Source organism: Mirounga leonina, unplaced genomic scaffold (genome assembly GCF_011800145.1).
Source record: "Mirounga leonina isolate KUSES-001 unplaced genomic scaffold, KU_Mleo_1.0 Mir_53, whole genome shotgun sequence".
Classification (NCBI taxonomy): Eukaryota; Metazoa; Chordata; class Mammalia; order Carnivora; family Phocidae; genus Mirounga; species Mirounga leonina.
In genome coordinates this window covers 19248276-19270649 of record NW_023270807.1, presented here as the reverse complement: position 1 = coordinate 19270649, position 22374 = coordinate 19248276, and the positions used below count along the sequence as shown (strand labels likewise).

Sequence of the window (22374 nt, the reverse complement as noted above, 5' to 3'; positions counted from 1 at the left end):
GGAAAAGATGTGGAGCAGAGAGTGGGACGTGGTTGTCAGGTGGACTCTGTGAGGTGGGGAAGAGGATTGGAGTGATGTCCAGAGTCCTGGTACGACTTTACTACGAGTGGGGAGGGGAGGGACAGCCTAGAGAGAGTGAGCAGAGTGGGCAAATGTCCCAGGATGAATAGGGAGAGCACGGAGCCTCTTGAGAACCAGAAGAAGGCTGGCCGGTGGGGCCAGGACTCTGAGAGGGAAGGGGAGGCTGGGCAGGTAGTTGGTGGGCCAGATCCTGTTAACTGAGAATTTGGGTTGCTATCCTAAAAGCAGTAGGAGTTACTATAAAGGGAGCGCTGAGACAGAGGAATAAGTTTTATTCTAAAAATCTAATTTTTTTAAAAACTTATATTTTTTGACGGGAGGGTATTTTTGGACTTGTAAACAAAACAAGAATAATAATTATTTAGTTGGAGAAGCCTCACCTTCTATCAGTCGTAAATGATAAGGAAAGTTTTGTTTTGGCATCGAGAGAGAAAGGAATACTTGGTTTCTTAAGTGTAAACTGTGTGATTTTTCTCTGTAAAGAGGCAAAACTCTGTATCGTGGAGCTATAATCCAAAACCATGCCCAAGTGAATATTTAAATTTAAATTAATGACACTTAAATAGAAATTTTAGTTTCTCAGTCACACTAGGCTCAGTTCAGGTGCTCACTAGGCACATGTATTGGACACACTGGTATTGGACAGGGTGGACATGAAATCTTCCAGTGCTGCAGAAGGGTTTGTGGGATGGTGCCAGTCTGGAAGAAAAACAGTGCTGTAGGAGTCTGAGGATCAGAGTTCTGACTGTCTCTGTCCTGCCAAACACATTTTCATTCTCCCTCCATTCAGTCTAATTCTGGTTGCCTCGGAATCCTCAAGGTTGAAGTCTGCCACTCTTACAGGATTTTCCCTAAGTTTGCAGGCTCCTAGTAAATAATGCACACAGCTGCAAGAATTCTCAGGAACCTTCATTATAGCTGGAAACGGTTTTCCAGATAAGATCAGCAAATTCCATTGTTGTTCACAAGGCGGATATGGGCAGCCAACAGGTGCTTTATTTTATAAAAGGTAGGGGCTGAACATAAGGCATGGGTAGTCTTGGCTCTTAAGCCCAGAGTTTCCTACCACTGATCTAAAGCCCTGCCAAGAGCCTCCCTTGTTTTGTATTCACAAACTTTGTCGGTCTTTGTCCTGTCTCACAGCACATTTAACAATGACCTTAAAATTCTTAACTTGAAGAGCTGGATGTGGAATTTGAACTTTACTTTTAGGGATAAAGACAGAGGTTCCTTTTTCTGTGTTGGAATTAAAGCTCTTGGTTAGGTCAAGTAAGAGAATAGGGTTGGGTCTTAGACATCAGAGGGAGATCTTGGAGGCGGATGGGGACACCTGTAGAGACACTACCTAATCTGAGGGACTCATGAGGTGATCTGTAGAGGCAAAAAGCAGGAGAGCCCTTTGATATTTGAACAAGGCTTATCAACAGGTTGGGGGCAGTGGGGCTGTGCAGGGGTCAAAAAACAATCAGATGAGAGATGAGATGGTAAAGGAAGACCATCGGACGCTGTGTAGAGGGAACCCATAGCCTGTGACAATTGACGTGACCTAGCCAAGGGACTTCTGTGCTGTTGGTGCTCTCTGTTAAATGAAGAGATGGATAGGACGTGAAGAAGCACTCTAGAGATCCCGAGTGAATGGATAAAGTCTCTAACAGGCTGTAATCGCCAAAGATGTCGGTGAGGAAGACCAAGTACAAGGGGGGTGTTTGTAAAGCACGGTACTTACACAGCATTCATGTGCTAGACTCCTGGTAGGGGGGAAAGTAGACGGGGGTGGGTGGTTCTTAATAGGTGCAGTGATGGTGAGACGTTATTAACTTCTGAAAACAAATCCTACCTACTTAGTTCTTCAATTTGTTGTAGATTAGGCTGTCCTGGGTTCACGCTGCCAGAGTTCAAACCCAGTCCAGTTGAAGGAGGAGCTTCCAAGTCCCTCTTCTTTCCTGATGAAGCCATAAACAAGCACCCCCGCTTCAGGTGAGTATGGCTCTGCCTTTAAACACAGATGTCCCTCACTCTTACCGTGCCTGCTGAGAGTAAGGCGCTCCTTCCTAGAATCCTTGCTGAGCACTTACTGAACTCAGCCTCCTATTGTAATGAACCGGAGAACCCAGCAGGATATACACATGTGACTGCTTGATCCTTGCTTTTTAGAGCACAGCTCGACTTGCCCATCTTACAGGTCATCTTAAAGTCGTTGGCTTAGCCACTGTCATCTTAAGTGTACAGATTTTTTCAGTCCTAGTTTTATAAGCGCCTATTTGGGGAAGTTTTCTTAGTTATTCCTACCTTTTCTCCCCCTCTCTGTGATCTCATTCCACTTACTATACTTTCATGACAAGGCAAGATATGTACAACTCTTTACCTTCTATTCTATTAACTTCTAGCTCTAGTAGCTTGTAGTTTCATTCCTGGGTTCAAAGTGGCTTCAGGGCCCACAACAGTTTGATCTTACTTTGTACCTTGAATCTCCTCTATAGTCCTAAACTAGGCTCCTGACCTGCAGGTGAGGCCCTTGGGACTTGCCAGTGTTGATTCCTTTGACAGGTCTGCACACCTGTTAACATGCAGAGTCTTTTGATGGAACAGATTTATAGATGGAGTTTCCAACTTCAAATGTTACAGTGTGCCCAAGGGGAAAATAGATTCAGCTGCAAGAAAAGATAAGATTATGCTGGATGCCAAAAGGTAGATGCATCAGAGACCCTCCTTAGAGAAAGGAGAGGATGCTTCTGATGGAGGGGATCCTGGCAACCGTGGGAAAGAGCTGGTCCACAAGCTGAGTCTGCATCACCACTGTCCACTAGAATCATGTCAGCCTCAGATGTTTTAAATTTTCTAAGTCACATGAAAATAAAAAAGATGAATTTAATTTTATTATATGTTATTTAGTTTTTATCCAAAATTATTTCAATATGTCAATATTTTTAAATTATTGATATTTTACCTTATTTTTGTGTTTTGTAGTAAGTCTTCAAAATCTGGTGTGTATAATATCCTCAGAGCATATTTTAATTAGGACTAGCCCCATTTCAAGTGCACAGCAGCCACAGTGTGCCTGGTGGCTTCTGGATTAGACACTGTGGGTCTAGAGAATAGGTATTAATACTGCCAATTGGGAGGGATAGTAACAAGGTATTGGAGCTCCAGAGATGCCTAGGGAAAGTAAGTATTAAAGCTTGAAGTCTTCGGAGTAGACATGGGATGTGTTAGAAACGTATGGTGAGACCAGATCACCAGCAGACCCCAGACACTTGAATTTGATTTGAGAAGTTACAGCAAGCTGGGGTATCTGGGGTTGAACAGGGGAGACAGTGGCGTTCTTGAGTAAGAGGCAGAGGAAGTGGTGTTAATGCAAAGCCTTCTCACAGAAAATTCCCTCAGAATATCTTGATGCACATAAATATTCTATAGGATTGCCTCAGAGAGTTAGTTTGAGGTAGGATTTCATTCTATTTACTTGTATATGATCAAATTCTTCTTTTACATGGTGGTTCTTAGGAGGCCGATTTATGACGTTTGGTTGTCTTTCAGTACCCTAACAAGAAATATCCGACACAGGAGAGGAGAAAAGGTTGTCATCAATGTACCAAGTAAGTCCACAGCGGATGGTGGGGTGGGAGAGGCACCTGGGGAATTGCTGTTTAAATCTTGAATCTCACCCTTGTCCCCCTTTTTTTTTTTCCTTTAATTTAATTCTACAGTATTTAAGGACAAGAATACACCCTCTCCATTTATAGAAGCATTTCCTGAGGATGAGGAGGCAACCAAGGCTTCTAAGCCTGATCATATTTACATGGATGCCATGGGATTTGGGATGGGCAATTGCTGTCTTCAGGTATTGTTTCAAATACACAGAGAGGCAGAGTGCCCTCATCCATTTCTACTTACTAGTTTTCTTTATAGATTCGCATTTTTTACAATTACATTGTAATCAGGTTGAAACGAAAGCCAAGTGTGCCTTTCTGAAAACCAGTGATTTTTAGTAAATTCATTGGTAGCTATCTCTTGATGGAGAATCTCCAGTTTACTACAAAGATAAATGGTTGTTACTTAACTTACAGTGCGAAATATTCTATGATCCCTGCCTCTGTTCTTTCTGGTGATGGTCGGGCCTAGAGCTTGTAACATCATTCAGATCTCTGTTTCTGAAAGTAACCTCTGGATGCACTCCAGTGACCTTGTGATCCAAGGGAAGGATTGTTTGGACTTGAAATGTTCATATTCAGGCAAGGCCATCTAGTGGTATAAAAAGAACTACTGAGCAGCCCGTGTTTGCCTTGCCCCTGGCTAAGTCACATAGGTGGTACAGCCTTTCTGTGTTTTCTCCATTAAAACTTCCCGTGGATCTAGTCAGATGGCTGGTGCCCCTGGCAGGAACTGTACCCAAGCTCACTTAGGACCTGGGTGGGCGGGCACAGGACCCTCCTGGTGGCAGTGGGCCTGTGGTTGGCCTGCAGCTGGGCCTCCTACTCATGGGTTTGGGTAGCTCTCCTCACTTCTTTTCATCTTGGTTTTCTCCTTGGTTAACCGGAAGGTTTATATTAAATCCCTTTCTAGGTCTGACTCTAAGCTAATATTTACTTTGCTGTTTTTTATCAATGGAAGTGCTGGTTTTAACCTTTCCTTTGCTTAAAATCATAAGAACAGGAGTAGGAGTTGCACAACGTATAAAGGGAAAATTGAAAACTTCCAGTAAAAAGGCTACTTGTTATTGTCCAAGGAGATTGTATGCAGTTCGGATTATTTCTGAAGATTAGAACTGGCGTCCTTAGAGGCCTGGAGTAGTGTGAAGCCTAGCCCCACATCAGTCACTGGGCCTCCAGTCTGCCCAGTCTCCATCCAGAGGCCAAAAAACTCTGCATTCCCATCATCTCAATTGCAGTGTAGACAGGCGCCTTCTTGCACATAAAGCTCTGATGTGCTTATTTTTACAACTCTGTAAAATGAACATTGAATGCCAGAGTCCGATTGCTCCATGTTGAATGTGTTTACATAACCATCTCTTTTTTTTTTTTTTTCTTCTGATTTTCCTGACTCACAAAGGCAGTATAAAGTGTGTGGTCTTCCAAAAAAACAGGCCAGTAAGTTTCCTTACAAAGGGTCACATTTCATAAAAAAGAGACCTTTTTACTTTTACCTGCATATCTGCTTTTCTATCTTAATTACAAATGTTTTTAAAGAGAACCATTAAGCTCTAGAACTTACAGTGCATGGCTTTAAAATTGTAACAGTGCAATTGGAGTACTGATTGCCTTTTCTTGGTTTAATATTAAACCAGAGTGCCTGGCCAGGGACAGCACAGTTACTTCATTCCAAAGGGATAGTCTTTCTCTTGAAATACCATACAAATAAATGTGTTCTAACATTTTTATTACCTGTAGATGCAATTTTCCATCCAAATGTACGTTTTGTCATGGGTTTAGGATGAAGTTTTCTTTTTGTTGGTAGCACGTCCAAGACCCTACTTTGAATACTCCACTTAAAAAATTATTAGCATGAATCACATAAAGTTTATGGGAAATGAGATGAATTCCACACATCACCACAGAAAACACCCTGCTTTGTGTCTCTCAAGTGGAAAACTAGAAACTGCTTGTTAAAGTAAAGTAGAAAATGTTTTAAAGTAATTTTTTAAGGTTAATGGAAGACTTAACTGTACAAAACAAAGTCACATAATCACACTCAAATGCTTGACTCTTGGGGAGTTTTCCAGGAATCATTTAATAAGTTCGTGCACGTTGTAATAGGTATTTCTCCCTCTAAGAAAAATCAGGTGCCTTCAAAAGTGGGTTCTAGGTAAATTTTAGATTAGACATTTAGTTTTCTAACATCTATTTTTCATACTTCCTCTTTTTTCCCCTCTGTTTCCTAGTGACACTGCTTTTCCTCTTATGAGATACTTTAAAGGGACACCAGAAGCCAAAACTGTTCATACTTTTGAAGGCATAAGAACTCCCCCCCGCACCCCCCCGCACCCCCGCACTTCACTGTTGTAACTTAACTGTGGAATTCCAGGTGCGAATTTTCTTAAGCATACTTTTTTCCAGGATTTGCCTGTGAATTGTCTAGTAAATACTAAGTCATCTAAGAGAAGCCAATCTGTCCCAGCAGAGAAGTATGTAAATACTTGGCTTACTGTCTCCCGTTTCCTCGCTTGACATGTTATCCTTAGCCTTGCACAAGCTGATTTCTGAGTTCCCACCTCTTTGCAGAAACTGCCCTTGTTTTGGTGAAGAGTGACCCAATTGCCAACCCTGCTTAGGCTCTTCCTTTAACCTTTGATAGTCTTATTCCTTGAGGTCTAGGACACAACTCTTCTCTATGTTGTATTAATTAGTAATGGCTGGTTAATTGCCAGGGCATTTTAATTAAAATATAGCGTTGAATCATTAACAGAAATTATAGCAAGTTGTCTAAATAATTATTTTTCTGTAGTTACCACACTGACGTGAATATAATTCTCCAGGTAGACGGTGAATCTCCTAACAGAAGTTCTTTGTTAAAAAAGCAAAATTGAGACCTGGCTAAAACTGGGAAATAACAGGTTGGGATTATAACAGTAAACATTCACTCTGCTACTCTTTCAAGGATTAAGCCCTTATTTATTTCCTACACCAACACTAAATTCAAAATATCATTATTAAATAACAGAGGACAGGAAAACTGTTCCCCATTTGCAGTTAATACAGATATGCTATAACCCAACCAGGATTTGTGTTCCTAGTCTCTTCCACTGCTCCCCACCCCAAGGCAGGCAGGCCTTTTTTGGTTTCTTTTGGGTAACTGTTTCTACAACATTTGTACTAATGAATGATACGATTTTTTTTTCTCTGCCTAACTCTGAAATGTTCTACTTACGCCTCTTCTGCAGGCTTCCTGGGTGATCCTGCCCATCTTCAGAACATTATCTGAGCTTCCTCCATAAATACTTCTTCACCCCAGACTTGTCTTCTGGGCATTAGCCCTGGAGACCCAGCCACTTAAAGCGTTTCTTTACGTGCTCCTTTCCTTCATATGCCCGTCGTGTCTTGGTGCCTCTGCTCACTGTCTGTCCCAGGAACACCCAAGCCAAAACCTAAGTCACACCTTTATTCTCTCTACCCCCACCCCACCCCGGCTCCTAGCGGCCACTGCTTTGACTCCGGTGTGCCGCCTCCTACAGCCCTCCTTGGTTAGTCAGCTGCAGTATTTTAACTGCTCTCCCTTCCTCCAGTCTCACTGTGTCCCAGGCTATTCCTGTACTTGCCACCAGTGAGCTTTGAAATCCATTATGAGCATCTCTATCCTTTTGTACCAAAATTTCTCTAACCGTTGAGCTAACTGAAGTGCCTGGGATGCTGTCGAGGGAAATAAGTCACGGCGATGCCTTGCTGAACTTGCCATTTACCTAGTGTCTTCCTTTCCTTTCCTGACATTTTAATCCTATTTAACTTAGGAAATGGTTATATTAGTTGTGAACATGATCAAATGCCATTGTTTGGCAAAATTCATCCAAGGCAACTTTTAAAAACAAAACTGCTGTGTTAATAAGTGTTGTTAGCTGTGGAGTGACCGTTGCACACCATGCCCTCTGTCTTCCCTGGCCATCCTCCTCCTCAGACTCGACTCCTTGGGGAGGATGTTGATGATTCATCATTGTTAATAACCTGTAATTTTTAAACAGGTAACGTTCCAAGCCTGCAGCATATCTGAAGCCAGATACCTGTACGATCAGTTGGCCACTATCTGTCCAATTGTCGTAAGTAGAAACGACATCTTACTTAAAAGACTTCTTTGTAGAGAGAGTGCTTGTGCAACATTTGCTGACTCTGTGCCATTTAAGTCCAGTTAAGACTTTATTCAGAAATGAACTAACATAAAGAGTTTGCATTTAGAGCTAATGGACTTACTCCAAGCTGTAGAAGTTTACTATTGCTAGTAAGACATCTGTGTGTTAAAGTGTCAAGTTTGAGTGTAGCCGTTTCCCCTCTCCTGTCCTTCACATTCAGCATGACAGAGGGGATGATTAAATGAATCCCATCCAAGGATTTGAGTCCCTTTTGGTATCTTTCACTATGAAAAAGCAAGCACAGAGGAGTAGAGCTCCATAGGGCTCACCTAAACTGATTCTTCTAGACCAGAGATAACTGCATGGTGCTTTTCTCAGCGTGTAAGTGACACTTTGAACCTGCAGGTGCTGACTCTTGTTTGTTTTTAGATGGCTTTGAGCGCTGCATCTCCCTTTTACCGAGGCTATGTGTCTGACATTGATTGTCGCTGGGGAGTGATTTCTGCATCTGTAGATGATAGAACTCGGGAGGAGAGAGGACTGGAGGTGGGAGTGATTTTCCTTAATAGCCTTTTTTAAAAAATCAAGCAGGTAAAATGGGGTTATTGTAATTACTTATAATGTTGAAGTCTCCCTTAAATTTTTATCTTGAGTGGTTTAGTCACAGGTGGGAAGAAATTCACAGGTTATAAATTTGTCTTTGATGTCATAGTGTTTGTTTTGGGGTGAATATATAGGAAACATGATTTGGTTGGGGTAAGGAGTTTTCATCACTTTTTGAAATCTATATTTGTTTCCTCCTCTTCTAAAACTTAGTGATGCTTTTTTTCCCCTTATATTTTGGAACTAAGTGCTGATGGGCTATTGTTACCAAAAGGCTTTTGATACTGCATGAGTGCTTTGTATATGAGCTTTCTGCTGTGGAATCTGTGGTCAAAGATTATTTTGCCCCATATAAAGGGTTAGATTTGCCTACTAAGGGTAGGTTAGTGCCTCTTGTTTGCATGTTGAACTGTGACTGTGTACCTCTCCAACCTGGAGTGTGCGTCAAAACCACCTTTGAAGATCTTTAAAAATAGACACCCAGGCCCATTTTAGACCTAATGAACAAGTATCTCCAGAACTGGGACCTGGACATGGTTTTTAAATGAGCCTCTGATGTTCTCAGCCAGGGCTGCACTGGTCTGCTCTGGTCTTCATGTGAGTGCTGTTGAACATGTTGCCTGAGTAGAATAAAACTTTAAGGGAGAAATGATTTTAGTAGCTCTGTTTTACGTTAATAGGTTTGCTTTCAACCTTGGCATATATTTTCCTAGCTTAATAAGAATGAAGGCGATCTGCTTTAAAAAAAAAAAAAAGTATACTTAAGTCATATCAGAGAGCAGCTACTTAAGTTACTTCCAGATTTTTAAAAAACAATTTTCCCTGATAACGTCTCAGGATTAACTTTTTTTCAGGTTGGATATTTATATATAATTATTACATATAAAACATAAAAGCATTTATTTCCAGAGCATTTTATATGACATTCATTCGTATTTTTTTTCAATTTTAGCCACTGAAGAACAATAACTATAGGATCAGTAAGTCCCGATACGATTCGATAGACAGTTACTTATCTGAGTGTGGTGAGAAGTACAATGACATCGACTTGACGATAGATAAAGAAATCTACGAACAACTGTTGCAGGAAGGTGAGCAGCCACTCCTTTTCTCTAGATTTGATTACACACTTTTAGTTATTCAAAGCTCTTTAGAACTTGTTGCTGACTTCTGGTCTGGTTTCTATTTTTAGTGTGAAGTCTCTTAACTTTTCTTATGAGGCTGCTTGTTCCTAAAGTTTCAAGTTCCAAATACTTGTGAGATCTTCTTGACTTTTAGCAAAGGAACTTACTTTGGAGGTCTGTATCTAGGTCCACACCAGTGCCCCACCAGGCATTGTGTAAGTAGCAAAGAAAATTCTGGCACTTTCTCAGGGTCTGTAGGATAAAACCCTGGGCAACATGCAGATACTGAACAAACCAGCCACTTCCTAAGCTTTTAGATGCCCTGTCTTCAAACTTGCTGAGCTGTCCTGTCTTCTTACTGGACTTAGACACAATGGAGCCTGTGGCTTTGATGGGAGTCTGGTGTAACCTCTCTTGACAGGCATTGATCGTCTCCTGGCCCAGCATGTTGCTCATCTCTTCATTAGAGACCCACTGACTCTGTTCGAAGAGAAAATACACTTGGATGATGCCAATGAATCTGACCATTTTGAGGTATCACCTCTGTTTTAAATGCATTGCACTTCACTAACCAAGATGGAGGCCATTTTCTGTACCTGTGAGCAGTTATAGGAGAAATCTCTTGACGCCTTTCACTGTCTAGTGCAATAAAGAATTAAGAAATTTTAGATTGGTTTAAAGTACCCTTATTTTATGATTCTGACAAGTTATATCTGATTTTGCATTTTTTCTGTATTTTCTCTTGATTGCAGAAAGGTGAAAAATTCAAACTTGCTGCATAAAAAAAAATGGCATCAATTATTTCTGTGCTGCCAACATATCACCCAACTTTTGTTAAACACTTTGTTTTCCTAGTAGGTCACACACCAAGGAAATACTACATTGTACCTTTTTGTATTTGTAAATTAAGGAGTATTTGGTATCAGCAATGAATAATTTTCCCTTATTAAATATCAAGCCATCTTAATATTATCCTGGACATGTGGAAAGTTGGTTTTATTGTCTGCTTTTTTTTATTATAGAATATTCAGTCCACAAATTGGCAGACGATGAGATTTAAACCCCCTCCTCCAAACTCAGATATTGGATGGAGAGTAGAATTCCGACCCATGGAGGTAAGATGCACATCAGCAGGAAGTGATTCGATCATGCCCGTCCTCTGCCCATTACCCTTCTAATGCTCTTCTCAGAGGCTCTTCAAATACAAATCAAATACGTGCATGATAAAAGCAGGTCCAAAACCTAAAGATTGACTTCTGAGAATAGATTGTGGACAGAGGGCTTCCAAGCCCCACGTGGTGAAGTAGGAGCTGGCTTGGGCATGACATGATCTGAGGAGGGGCCTGTCAGGGAAGAGCATGTTTGTGTAGTTGGTCCATAACTTCTCTGGGCTCCTGCTTGTCTAGGTTCAGTTAACAGACTTTGAGAACTCTGCATATGTGGTGTTTGTGGTGCTGCTTACCAGAGTGATCCTTTCATACAAACTGGATTTTCTCATTCCACTATCAAAGGTAAGAATGTCGGTATAGTGATGGGTTTGGGTATCTACAGATTATTATCTGTTGCTTATTTATGTATAATATTTATTTTAGATCTGACCTGATTGAGAATTTTCACCATTTAGAATAAAATGGCTTCTCCTCTACCCTATTCTTTTTCCTTTTAAACCAAAGCTTATGCTGTAGATTTTGGTACTGCATTAGTAGAGATTCCTGGAAAACAAAAAGTGCTAACAGTAGCTCCTTAGCCTGTTTGAAAGAGATTTAGGGTTGCTTTTGTTTTTTTGTTGTTGTTGTTTTTTAAAGATTTTATTTATTTATTTGACAGAGACAGTGAGAGAGGGAACACAAGCCGGGGCAGTGGGAGAGGGAGAAGCAGGCTTCCCACTGAGCAGGGAGCCCAACGCGGGGCTCGATCCCAGGACCCTGGGATCATGACCTGAGCCGAAGGCAGACGCTTAACGACTGAGCCACCCAGGTGCCCCTTAGGGTTGCTTTTGAATAACTACTTTATTTCTAGAAGCTTTCAATTTAGGATGATGGTTGGAGAGAATCCACAAGTTGATTTCATCCTCCCCCAAATGCCGTTTTGGTTATGATAGTAAAATAGGAGAGGGGCAAGTGTAACTGCTGGGATGCAGGAAAAGGTCACCTCAGTGGAACCAAACTGGAGATGTTTCTGGAGAAGGTAGATTGGACTATCAGAAAAACAACTACTAGTTCATCAGCTCCAGCCCAATAAAAACTCAAAAAGGAGCTCTCTGGAAGCTGTTTCCCAGCAGAGCCTTGGAACAATTCCAGACTGTGAGACAGCAGCTAATTAACTGGAGACCTTTGCTTCCAGGGCCAGTGGGTCCCTGGGCGCAGCAAGTGGCTGGGAAAGGTTGCTGGGCTGAGTGAGGGGTCTGCTGAGGATTTAGTGCCAAAGAAAGGAGAGGTAGAGCAGCCCTGTCAGAGCAAGCACGGAAGGAAAAAAGAAATGCCTAGCTCAGCCTCTGTCCCACCTCACTCCCTACTATCTCCATGAGGGGGATCTCCAGCCTGTACCTGTCCCACCCGCACACCCTGAGGGAAGTTTGGCCTCAGCCTGTCTCTGCCTGCTCTTAACACCCAGGCCAAAAGTAACCCATAGGATTCTATGGGCCATTTGCCCATACAGGTAGACCTGCTAAGGGGGATCAGCCCCTGTAAGGAAGAGTCCCTGGAAGTTCCCCATCTATGCCTTTGTTAACAAATATGAATAGATGTCTGAAAGTCAGTGGAAAATGGATAACTTTTAATGCCTTAAGGGAAGGGCCCAGCTGGGCTTACAGAATGCATTCCCCTCAGTGAAATATAGTTAATTCAAGCAACTGGAAAGAATTCTTAAAGAAATTCTAATTAGTGCCCTTGAAAAAATTCTAGAGAAAATAACCAAGCACTATGGAGGAGAGAGCATTTGGAGAAGAGTTCGTAGAAAAAGCTACGCTTTTAAAACTCAGTATATTCACCAGTTAAAGCCAACGATGTTAAAGATCCAAGTTGATAATCTAGGAACCAAATTGAGATTTATCTCAGGATGACAAGAAAATGGAAATCATGGAAAAACTGAAACATGGCGAATTCCTCTGGAAAGTTCAATGTTTACAATCATTTAGAAGAGAATGATCTATATAAAAAAATGAGATCCAGTAATCTGAGAAATAGAATTTTCCCTGAGTGAGAGTCCTTTGAGGATGGGACAGAAATATTTAAAGAACCCAAATCTAGGAATTTCTGAATCCTAAAAGAGAAAAATCAGCCATCTGAATGGGAGAGAAAGATCAGATAGTGCCAAGAGGAAAAAAAAAAGAGTTGATATCCCTCCTCATCTCCAACATTAAATGCTGAGATGGAGAAAAGTCTACAGAATCCTGAGGGGTAAGGAAAACAGAATTGTCTTCCCAAACTGGAAATTCCAGGTGATTCCATCAACACTTAACAGATTATTAGTGCTAATGGTATGCCAGAACTCTTACCTACCAAGGGGACAGTGGAAGAATTTTTACTTCTAACCTGCTAGTTAAAAGGAGTGGGAAAAGAACAAAGAGAACCTTTTCAGTGCCACAAAAGTTAGGGGTGGGGCAAGGGAGTGATATGATATAGCCCAGAGAACATAAAATGGTGAAAATAAGATGAAAACAAATGTGAATAGACTAAACTATCTTGTTAAAAAGCTAAAACAGATGATATAAAAGAGCAACATAATGGTGTAAGGTGTTTGCATCCCTAAAACAAGACAGGGAACTGGATAATGACCTTTTAAAGAGAGAGCAGAAATGACAAATTGATAACAGACAAAAGTGTGAGAATAAAGTATTAAATAGAGAAAGCCGTTTTCTGTATTCTTCCAAGATAGTATTGGAGCCATGATTTCTGTTTTGTACGTTAAAGTGTAGCCGGCCTTTCTCAGAAGCACAAAAGAATTAAAGGCACTGTAGTGTGGTGGCTCTGATGTGGCTGCATTGTTAGCATTAAATTCGGAAATCACCTGTACTCCTTACCGGCTTTTTAACCTGAACAAGGTACTTAGCATCCCAGTGCCTCTGTTTGCATGTGTAGAATTGGGGATAAGTAGGCTTTTATAAGAACATGTGGGATTCATGGAGGTAAATCACTTAGAGTGCCTTGCCTGTTACTCAGTGCCTGACAGGCCATGTAACCAAAGAAAGAGAAAGGCTCTTGGGGAATTAAATGGCACAGTTAATAAGCTGGCTTTGTATAGTCGTCCTCACAAATCTCCTACCACAGCACATGTTTTGCCAAGCGCCCTAAGGAAGATTTTCTTCACCTTTCAAAAGTAAACACCATACAGGATGCATTCCCACCAAAATCAACAAAAAGATGTTCAAGAGAAATTTAACTGTTGGAAATCTAAAATTACTTTCCTTGTAGGTATTAAATGAACTCAAAACTAGGTTGCTGGCAAAGCTAGTCTCTAAAGGGAAAATCATAGCTTTAAATACTTAAGAGATTTAAAGTAAACCTTAGCAGTCAAACTGATAATCTAAAGTGCAGTAGTAAAGTATACTTCTAAAGAGGAATTCATAAAAGCAAAAATTAAAATGATCTTTAGGAACTTTTGTCAGGAGTAAGAAAAAAATATCAAATGAAAACTTGTTCATAGCCATGATGGAATTTATACTGTTATTTGGATATGTTCATAGAAGTGTCTAGATTATTTAGGTCGTGTCTCAAAAAAAATAAAAATAACAGTAGAAATTGAGTATGGGAGACAGGCCTTACAGTAATCAAATACTTGGCACCATCCATCCTAGTTCAACATGACCCTTTAGCTTATGTATGTTAAGATTCTCCTAAATTTCGTTATGAGAAATGAGACTAAAAAGTGTTACCAGCTCTACTTCAAAAGTCACTGGAAAAATAGAGAATTCACAATCAAGAGTTTTTTGTACATGGAGACAAATGAAAATAAAAACACAATGGTCCAAATTTGGGAGACAGAGTATTACAGTGATACAAGCCTACCACAAGAAACAAGAAAAATTCCGAAGAGCCTTATGCCTAAAGGGACTAGAGAAAGGAGAACAAAGCCCCAAATTAGTAGGAGGTAGGAAATACAGCTCAGAACAGAAATAAATGAAATAGACACTAAAACAATAGAAAAGATCAATGGAACCAAGAGCTGGTTCTTTGAAAAGATAAATGAAATTGAAACACCTTTAGATTCCTCAAGTAAAAGAGAACACAGTAAAATCAGAGATGAAAAAAAAGTAACAGCTGACACCACAGAAATACAAAGGATTGTAAGAGACTACTACAGAAAATTATATGCCAACAGATTGGACAAACAAGAAGAAATGGATAAATTCCTAGAAATAGTATATTCCAAAACTGAATCCAGAAGAAATAGAAAATCTGAACAGACCAAATACTATATAGTAATGAACTGATAATCCAAAAACTCAAAAGTCCAGGACCAGATGGATTTACAGGTGAATTCTACCAAACATTTAAAGAAGAGTTAATACCTATTTCCCTCAAACTGTTGCAAAAAAAAAAAAAAAAGAGGAAGAAGAGCTTCCATATACATTCTATGAGGCCAGCATTACCCTATTACCAAAACCAGATGAAGATGTATGGGTGAGTATCTTTGATGAACAGAGATGCAAAATCCTCAATAAGATATTAGAAAACCATATTCAACAACACATTAAAAGGATCATTCACCATGATCAAGTGAGATTTATTCTGGGGATGCAAGGATTGTTCAGTAGTTGCAAATCTTTTAATGTGGTACACCACATTAATGGAGTGGAGGATAAAAATCATTATTTCAGTGGATGCAAAAAAAAAAAAATTTGGCAAAATTCAACATCCATTCATGAATACTCCCAACAAAGTGGGTTTAGAGGGAACATAATAAAGGCCATATATGAAAAACCCATGGCTAACATACTCAGTGGTGAAAAACTGAGAGCTTTTCCTCTAAGATCAGGAACAAGACAAGGATATCTATTCCTACCACTTTTATTCAGCATAGTACTAGAAGTCATCCTAGTCCCAGGATTCTGACAAGAAAAAGAAATGCATCCACATTGGTAAGGAGTAAGTTAAACTCATTTGCAGATGACATGATACTATATAGGAAACTCTAAAGACTACACCAAAAAAACTCTGAGGTAATAAATGAATTGGTAAAGCTGTAGGCTATAAAATTCACAGAAATCTGTTGCATTTCTATACACAATAACAAAGCAGAAAGTAAAATTTATATACAATTAAGCAAAAAAGAAAATACCTAGAAATAAACTTAACCAAGGAGTGAAAAACCTGTACTCTGAAAACTATAAAACAATGATGAAAGAAACTGAAGATGACACTAACAAATGGAAAGATACCATGCTTATGGACTGGAAGAATATTGTTAAAATGTCCCTGCTAAAACAATCTGCAGATTCAGTGCAATTCCTATCAAAATACCAATAGTATTTTTCATAGAATAATCCTAAAATTTGTTTGGAACAACAACAAAAAAACCCTCTCCCAAATAGCCAAAGCAATCTTGAGAAAGAACAAAGCTGGGGGTATCACAATCCCAGATTTCAAGATATACTACAAAGCTATTACAGTTGAAACAGTAAGGTACTGGCCCAAAGGTAGACACGTAGGTCAGTGGAACAGAATAGAGAGCCCCAAAATAAACCCACTCTTATGTGGTCAGTCTATGACAGAGGAGGCAAGAATATACAATGGGAAAAAGACCATCTCTTCAATAAATAGTACTGGAAAAACTGGACAGCAACATGCAAAAGAATGAAACTGAACCACTTTCTTAAACCAGATACAAAAATAAACTCAAAATGGATTGAAGACCTAAATGTGAGACCTAAAACCATAAAACTCATAGAAGAAAACATAAGCAGTAATCTTTGACACATACCTTAGCCATATTTTTCTAGATACATCTCTGGCAAGGGAAATGAGTAAAAATCTGTAACCACATCAAACTAAAAAGGTTTTGCACAGAAAAGGAAACAATCAGCAAAACAAAAAGGCAACATGCTGAATAGAAGATATCTGCAAATGTTATATCTGTTAATATCCAGAATATATATATATATATATAAAAAAGTTCACGCACACACAAAACAAAATCCGATTAAAAAATGGACAGAGGGCTTGAATAGACATTTTTCCAAAGAAGACCTGCAAATGGCCAGCAGACATATGAAAAGTTGTTCACTCACCGTCAGGGATATGCAAATCGAAACCACAATGAGATATCTTACACCTGTCAAAATGGCTAGAATCAAAAAGACAAGATATAGCAATGTTGGTGAGGATGAGGAGAAAAAGAAACCCTTTGTGCACTGTTGGTGGGAATGTAAGTTAGTGAAGCCACTGTGGAAAACCATATGGAGGTTCCTCAGAAAAATAGAATTACAATATGATTTAGTAATTCCACTACTGGGTGTTACCTGAAGAAAAAATATTAATTCAAAAAGATATACACCCCTATTATGTTTATTGCAGCATTATTTACAATAGCCAAGATATGGAAGCGATCCAAGTGTCCACCAATAGATGGAGAAAAAAGATGTGGTTATATGTACAATGGAATAGTACTCAGCCATAAAAAATGAGATGTTGCCATTTGCGACAGCAGAAATGGACCTAAAGAGTATTATTCTAAGTCAGAGAAAGACCAGTTCCTTGTGATTTCACTTCTACGTAGAATCTAAAAAAAAAAAAAAAATGAACAAAACAGAATCAGACCCTTAAATACAGAGAACAAACCGATGGTTGCCAGAGGGGAGGGAGTGGGGGAGTGAGCAAAATGGGGAAGGGCAGCAGGTGGTACAGGCTTCCAGTTATCAAGGACTAAGTCCTAGGGAGGAAAGCGTAAGGACAGGGAATATAGTTAGTGGTACTTTAGTGTTGTATGGTGACAGATGGGAGCTACATTTGTTGCAAGCACAGCATAATGGATTCAGTTGTTGAATCACTATTTTGTACACCAGAAATGAAGCTTTGATATAAAATAGATACAGATAGCTGGGACCCACAATCGCAGGCTCTGATTTAACTGATCTGGTGTGTGGCCTGGGCATACCACATGATCCAGCAGTCTTACTGCTGAGTATATTTTTTTTTTCCTTTTTCTTTTTTTTTCTTTTTTAAGTAGGCTCCATGCCCATCATAGAGCCCCATCATAGAGCCCCAACCTCACGACCCTGAGATCAAGACCTGAGCTAAGATCAAGAGTCTGATGCTTAGCCAACTGAGCCACCCAGGCATTCCTGGGTATATATAGATTTTTTTAAAAGTTTTTTGAGCTCATGTATAGTTGCTGTGGCCAGAACTACCAGATGGACCCTCTGTTCTTAGAGGGCTAACCTTATTCCATATTTGACAATCTGTCGACTCTTTTCCTCTCCTCACCACAGTGAGGCAGCAAATCCCCCGTGGTAGGGAGGGCACAGCACTGAACCAGAAGTTCTCTCTGGGTTCTCTGCCTTTGGTTACCCTGGCATCTTGGGTGAGTCACTGTGCTGTGAGAAGAGAACCAACCCCTTGCCCTCCAGGGATTTCCTACTAGGCTCAGTCACAGCTTTGTTTCTAAAGGTGTTTTGGAGTACAGGAAGCCCATGTGAATGTAAGTTTTTGTTGTGTTTTTTAAAGTAAACTTAGAATTCCCCCGTTCTTATTAAAAAGCACATGCCCATCTGTAGTTGGAGGACACAGGCCGCACATAAAAGTGAAAAGTCTGTTCCTCCAACAGAAAGCGTTGAAGGGAAAATTAGAATTCTTATGGGGTGAGTCTTAATTGCAAAAGCGAGGAAGGCACCACAACTTCTATGTTGGATCGAGAATGTTCTGACGTAGCCATGATTATTTTTCTCCCTTAGGTTGATGAAAACATGAAAGTTGCACAGAAACGCGATGCTGTCTTGCAGGGAATGTTTTATTTCAGGAAAGATATTTGCAAAGGTATTACATTCTCTTGGATTTCTAGGGTCACTTACTTTAGGCTACAGCACGCTGCTCAAGCGCCTCTGTCCTGTCCTCTGGCAGGTGGCACCACCATGGTGGACGGCTACAGCAAGGCCCAGAACAGCACGGAACAGGCAGTAGAGGAGTACACCCTGATGAGCATAGACACCATCATCAACGGGAAGGTAGGGGCCCTGCTCCACGCCCCTCACCGCCTCCACCTGTGGCCAGAGCACTAATGATGTGCCCTGCTTCTCGTAGGAAGCTGTGTTTCCTGGACTGATCCCAATTCTGAACTCTTACCTTGAAAACATGGAAGTGGATGTGGACACCAGATGCAGTATTCTGAACTACCTAAAGCTAATTAAGAAGAGAGCATCTGGTATGGCATCCTTTGCTTTTTCTTTCTTGTTTTAAATCTTAATGTAGGCAGAACCTTTACAGTCTTACAGTCTTCAGTTTCTTAACATAGTCTTTTCAGGTATACTGTATTTTATCAGTGCATTCTTTTTCACACTTGATGTCTCTGCAATGGGATGCACCTTATAATCATTGACCGTTTAATTGGCAGTGGTTTTTCTCGTACCAGTTCATCAAGCAGTGATGCGTCTTTAAGTCCATAGCATCTTAGACAATGAACTAGAGTATCTAGATTGCCTGTTAGTCATTTATGGGCAGCTGTGTTTGTTGTACATCACCACGGGCGCTCTCTTTAGGGCTAAGTAACTCTAGGTTACAGGAGCGACAGCTAGGACGTCTGGTTCTTCAGCCTGCTTCTGATCCAGTGAGTGCCCCAAAACCCCTCTTTGTTTGTTTTGAGATCACATTGATGGTGCCTAACAAGGGCCTGGCACAAGGGAGCAGTCAGCTGTAAGAGTAATAGTAATGGCGTCTGACATTTCCCTTGAGACTTTCATGGAGTCACATAAGATATACCCCGAAACGGCGTGTCTGCCAGTTCCTCCCTTCATTCATTCTACTTAACTATTCCTTATTTTCTCCACCTCTTTGATCGAAGATGGTTCTGGGAACTTCAGACCCTACACTTCCTGAATCAGTAACAGCTCCAGCCAAATGGGAGGACACATGCTCTACTACACGTTTTAGCTCCTGGTTTTGGATTTCTTTCCAGTTTGGTTGAAGAATAATTGACATACATCATAGCATAAACGTAAGGCCTACGGCAGGATGGTTTGATTTACATATATGATGAAGCGATTACCACAGTAGGCTCAGTCAAGATCCTCTTCTTATATAGACAGAAGAAAAGAAAAAGAAAATTTCTCCTTGTGATGAGAACTCCTAGGGTCTACTGTCCTACCAACTTCCACGTCACACATCAGTGTTAGCTGTAGTCCTCGCGTACGTGACATCCTTAGTGGCTTCCCGTTTCTGAAGAGCTGGCAGTGCCCCTGTGTGGGTAACATCGAACCTTGGGATGTGTGTGCTAGTTGCCTGCAACCTAAAATTCTTCCCCAGGAGGAATTCTTCCAACTTCCCCAGCCTCTGCCATGTGGGTACACCAGAAGGTCATACTGATTTTTCTTTAGGATTGTGTTTATGCCAGTCACCAAAGTGAACTTACTGTAAAAAAAAAAAAAAAACTTATGTTGTCTTAATTTTTCCCCCTCCAGGAGAACTAATGACAGTTGCCAGGTGGATGAGAGAGTTTATCGCAAACCATCCTGACTACAAGCAAGACAGTGTGATAACTGATGAAATGAACTATAGCCTTATTTTAAAGTGTAACCAAATTGCAAATGAATTATGTGAATGCCCAGAGTTACTTGGACCAGCATTTAGGAAAGTAAAATACAGTGGAAGTAAAACTGACTCTTCCAACTAGACCTTCTGCCGAAGGAAAAACATATTACTATTTTATTGGAGAACTGACTGCAGTACTCCTCAGCCCGTGTGTGGGATGAAGACCAAATTCTAGAATGGCACTCTCGGGCCAGTCGGCCAGAGATGGGTTTAGAGGCTTTCCTTCAGTAGGTAAATCTAGAGTTTATACAGCATACATGTACATAGTAAAATATTTTTATGATTAACAATGTATTTTAATAACATTGTATCTAAAGTCCTTGTGAACTGGCTTGTACATTTTTCAGTTCTTACTCTGGAATACCTACTGTCTGAGCAGTTTTGTAAATGTAATGTACTTGTCACTGTACTATACCTGCATTCCAGAGTTTAAGATGTTTACTGTAAATTTTTGGTTTTGTTTTGTTTTTTTTAAGACTTTACCTGGGACCTGATTCACTGAAATTTATCACTTCTCTTTAAAAAAAGTTAGTCTTGTTAATTTTCTTTGAGTCTTCTTTGTTGTGTACTTAAAATCACTATTGAATCCCTTGAAATGCTTCCAGGGTAACCTTGGGTTTCTGGCACCTTGTCTCTAATGTTTCTTTTGTAATTGGAATAGCTAACAGCTTGGTCACCCTGCCTCAAGCTTTCACCTCTAAATAAAATCCATTGAACTGAAGGCTGTTATAAAAGGTACTTCTTTGTTTAAATTTGCTGATTTAGGCATTAAGTTTAAAGAGCAGTCTGTAGAAAGAAAGACTATTACTTTGAATTCACCTGTGGTGAACTGGGGGGGTGATTTTTTTAATTATTAAAAAAAGGGGCAGAATTCTCTTCCTGTACATACCAAGAGTAATGTCAGAAATAGCACCAGCCCTGTTGTGGCCCCTTTTGGTTCTGATCGCTGCTATATATATACTTCAATTTTCAAATCAAAAGCAGTTGCTCAAGTCTTTGTTTTGTTACTTTTTCTCTAGTTTCCAGTAAACATATTGACATTCTCCTAAAGACCATTCTAGATTTTACCTGGGAAATATTCCACATAATACTTACCTTCTCTATGAAAACCATGAATGAATCATGATGTGCACTAAGTTTTGTGAATCAGGACCCTACATGTTCAATTGTAAATAATTTAAGTTTACATAATTGTTAGTGCTTTTGTTGGTTTTTTTTTTTCCCCCAATTAGTTAGGTCCTAACTGCTTCTGAAATAACTATGTATAGCAGATTATGCAAACTTTTATAGGCATAAATATTTAAGTTGTAATGCTAATTTTAACAAACTGCGATAAAGCTGCTTCAGCTAAGCCTGTTTGTGTATAAATACTATGCTTTGTGCGATGTTTCATACATGTATTTTGAAGGATTTAAGAATGCCTGTTTTTCATTTGCAGTTTGCTTGTATAAATCAGGTTGTAAAAAGGCAGATGAACTAAAAATGTTTGTGGTATGAGGAAATAAAAGAATGGAATTAGCATTCTGACAGCTTTCGGATGTGTGAGTTCCACAGCTAAATGGAGGGTGATGGGGATTGTTGTAATTAGCCCAGATCCTCCATGACATTTTTTTTTTTTTAAGATTTTATGACAGTGCGAGCGAGTGCGCACAAGCAGGGGAGAGAGGGAGAAGCAGACTCCCTGCTGAGCAGGGAGCCTGACACGGGGCTGGAACCCAGGACCCTGGGATCATGACCTGAGCCGACAGCAGACGCTTAACGACTGAGCCACCCAGGTTCTCCAGTGACATTTCTTCATTGCAATCCTCCGATGTTTTTAGAAAGAAGCCTGGTCTCAAAACAGGTGCCTCCACTCCTTTAGGAGCTGTCCACCCCCAGGGGGAGGGGAGAGACCTGCTGGACGGATGACAGGACCCCTGGCAGTGGATGTTTCTTTCAGTCCAGACTACTGCCGTGCTGAGTCAGTGGTCACAGGGGTGGTGCTGTGTCCACTGTAAGCTAGAGACACAGGACTGTGAATCAGCAAGCCTGGCCAAGAGCTGTTGCCAACCCATGT

General features: G+C 40.3%; 1 protein-coding gene across 2 annotated transcripts in view; it reads left to right on the top strand.

Annotated features, from left to right (window-relative positions):
• GCLC (glutamate-cysteine ligase catalytic subunit) overlaps positions 1 to 21845 on the top strand; it is a 47745-nt gene extending 25900 nt beyond the window's left edge. Inside the window, exons 4-16 of one of the 2 annotated variants that reach the window (XM_034991603.1) lie at positions 1945 to 2058; positions 3616 to 3674; positions 3786 to 3919; positions 7748 to 7822; positions 8282 to 8398; positions 9408 to 9546; positions 10001 to 10113; positions 10602 to 10694; positions 10986 to 11090; positions 18470 to 18551; positions 18636 to 18739; positions 18816 to 18936; positions 20189 to 21845. In XM_034991603.1, coding sequence (XP_034847494.1) covers positions 1945 to 2058; positions 3616 to 3674; positions 3786 to 3919; positions 7748 to 7822; positions 8282 to 8398; positions 9408 to 9546; positions 10001 to 10113; positions 10602 to 10694; positions 10986 to 11090; positions 18470 to 18551; positions 18636 to 18739; positions 18816 to 18936; positions 20189 to 20400 — 1468 coding nt within the window. In that variant the 3' untranslated portion in view covers positions 20401 to 21845. The remainder of the gene's footprint in view (positions 1 to 1944; positions 2059 to 3615; positions 3675 to 3785; positions 3920 to 7747; positions 7823 to 8281; positions 8399 to 9407; positions 9547 to 10000; positions 10114 to 10601; positions 10695 to 10985; positions 11091 to 18469; positions 18552 to 18635; positions 18740 to 18815; positions 18937 to 20188) is intronic. The other variant, XM_034991604.1, reaches the window with a different exon arrangement.
• Positions 21846 to 22374: the final 529 nt, after the last annotated feature.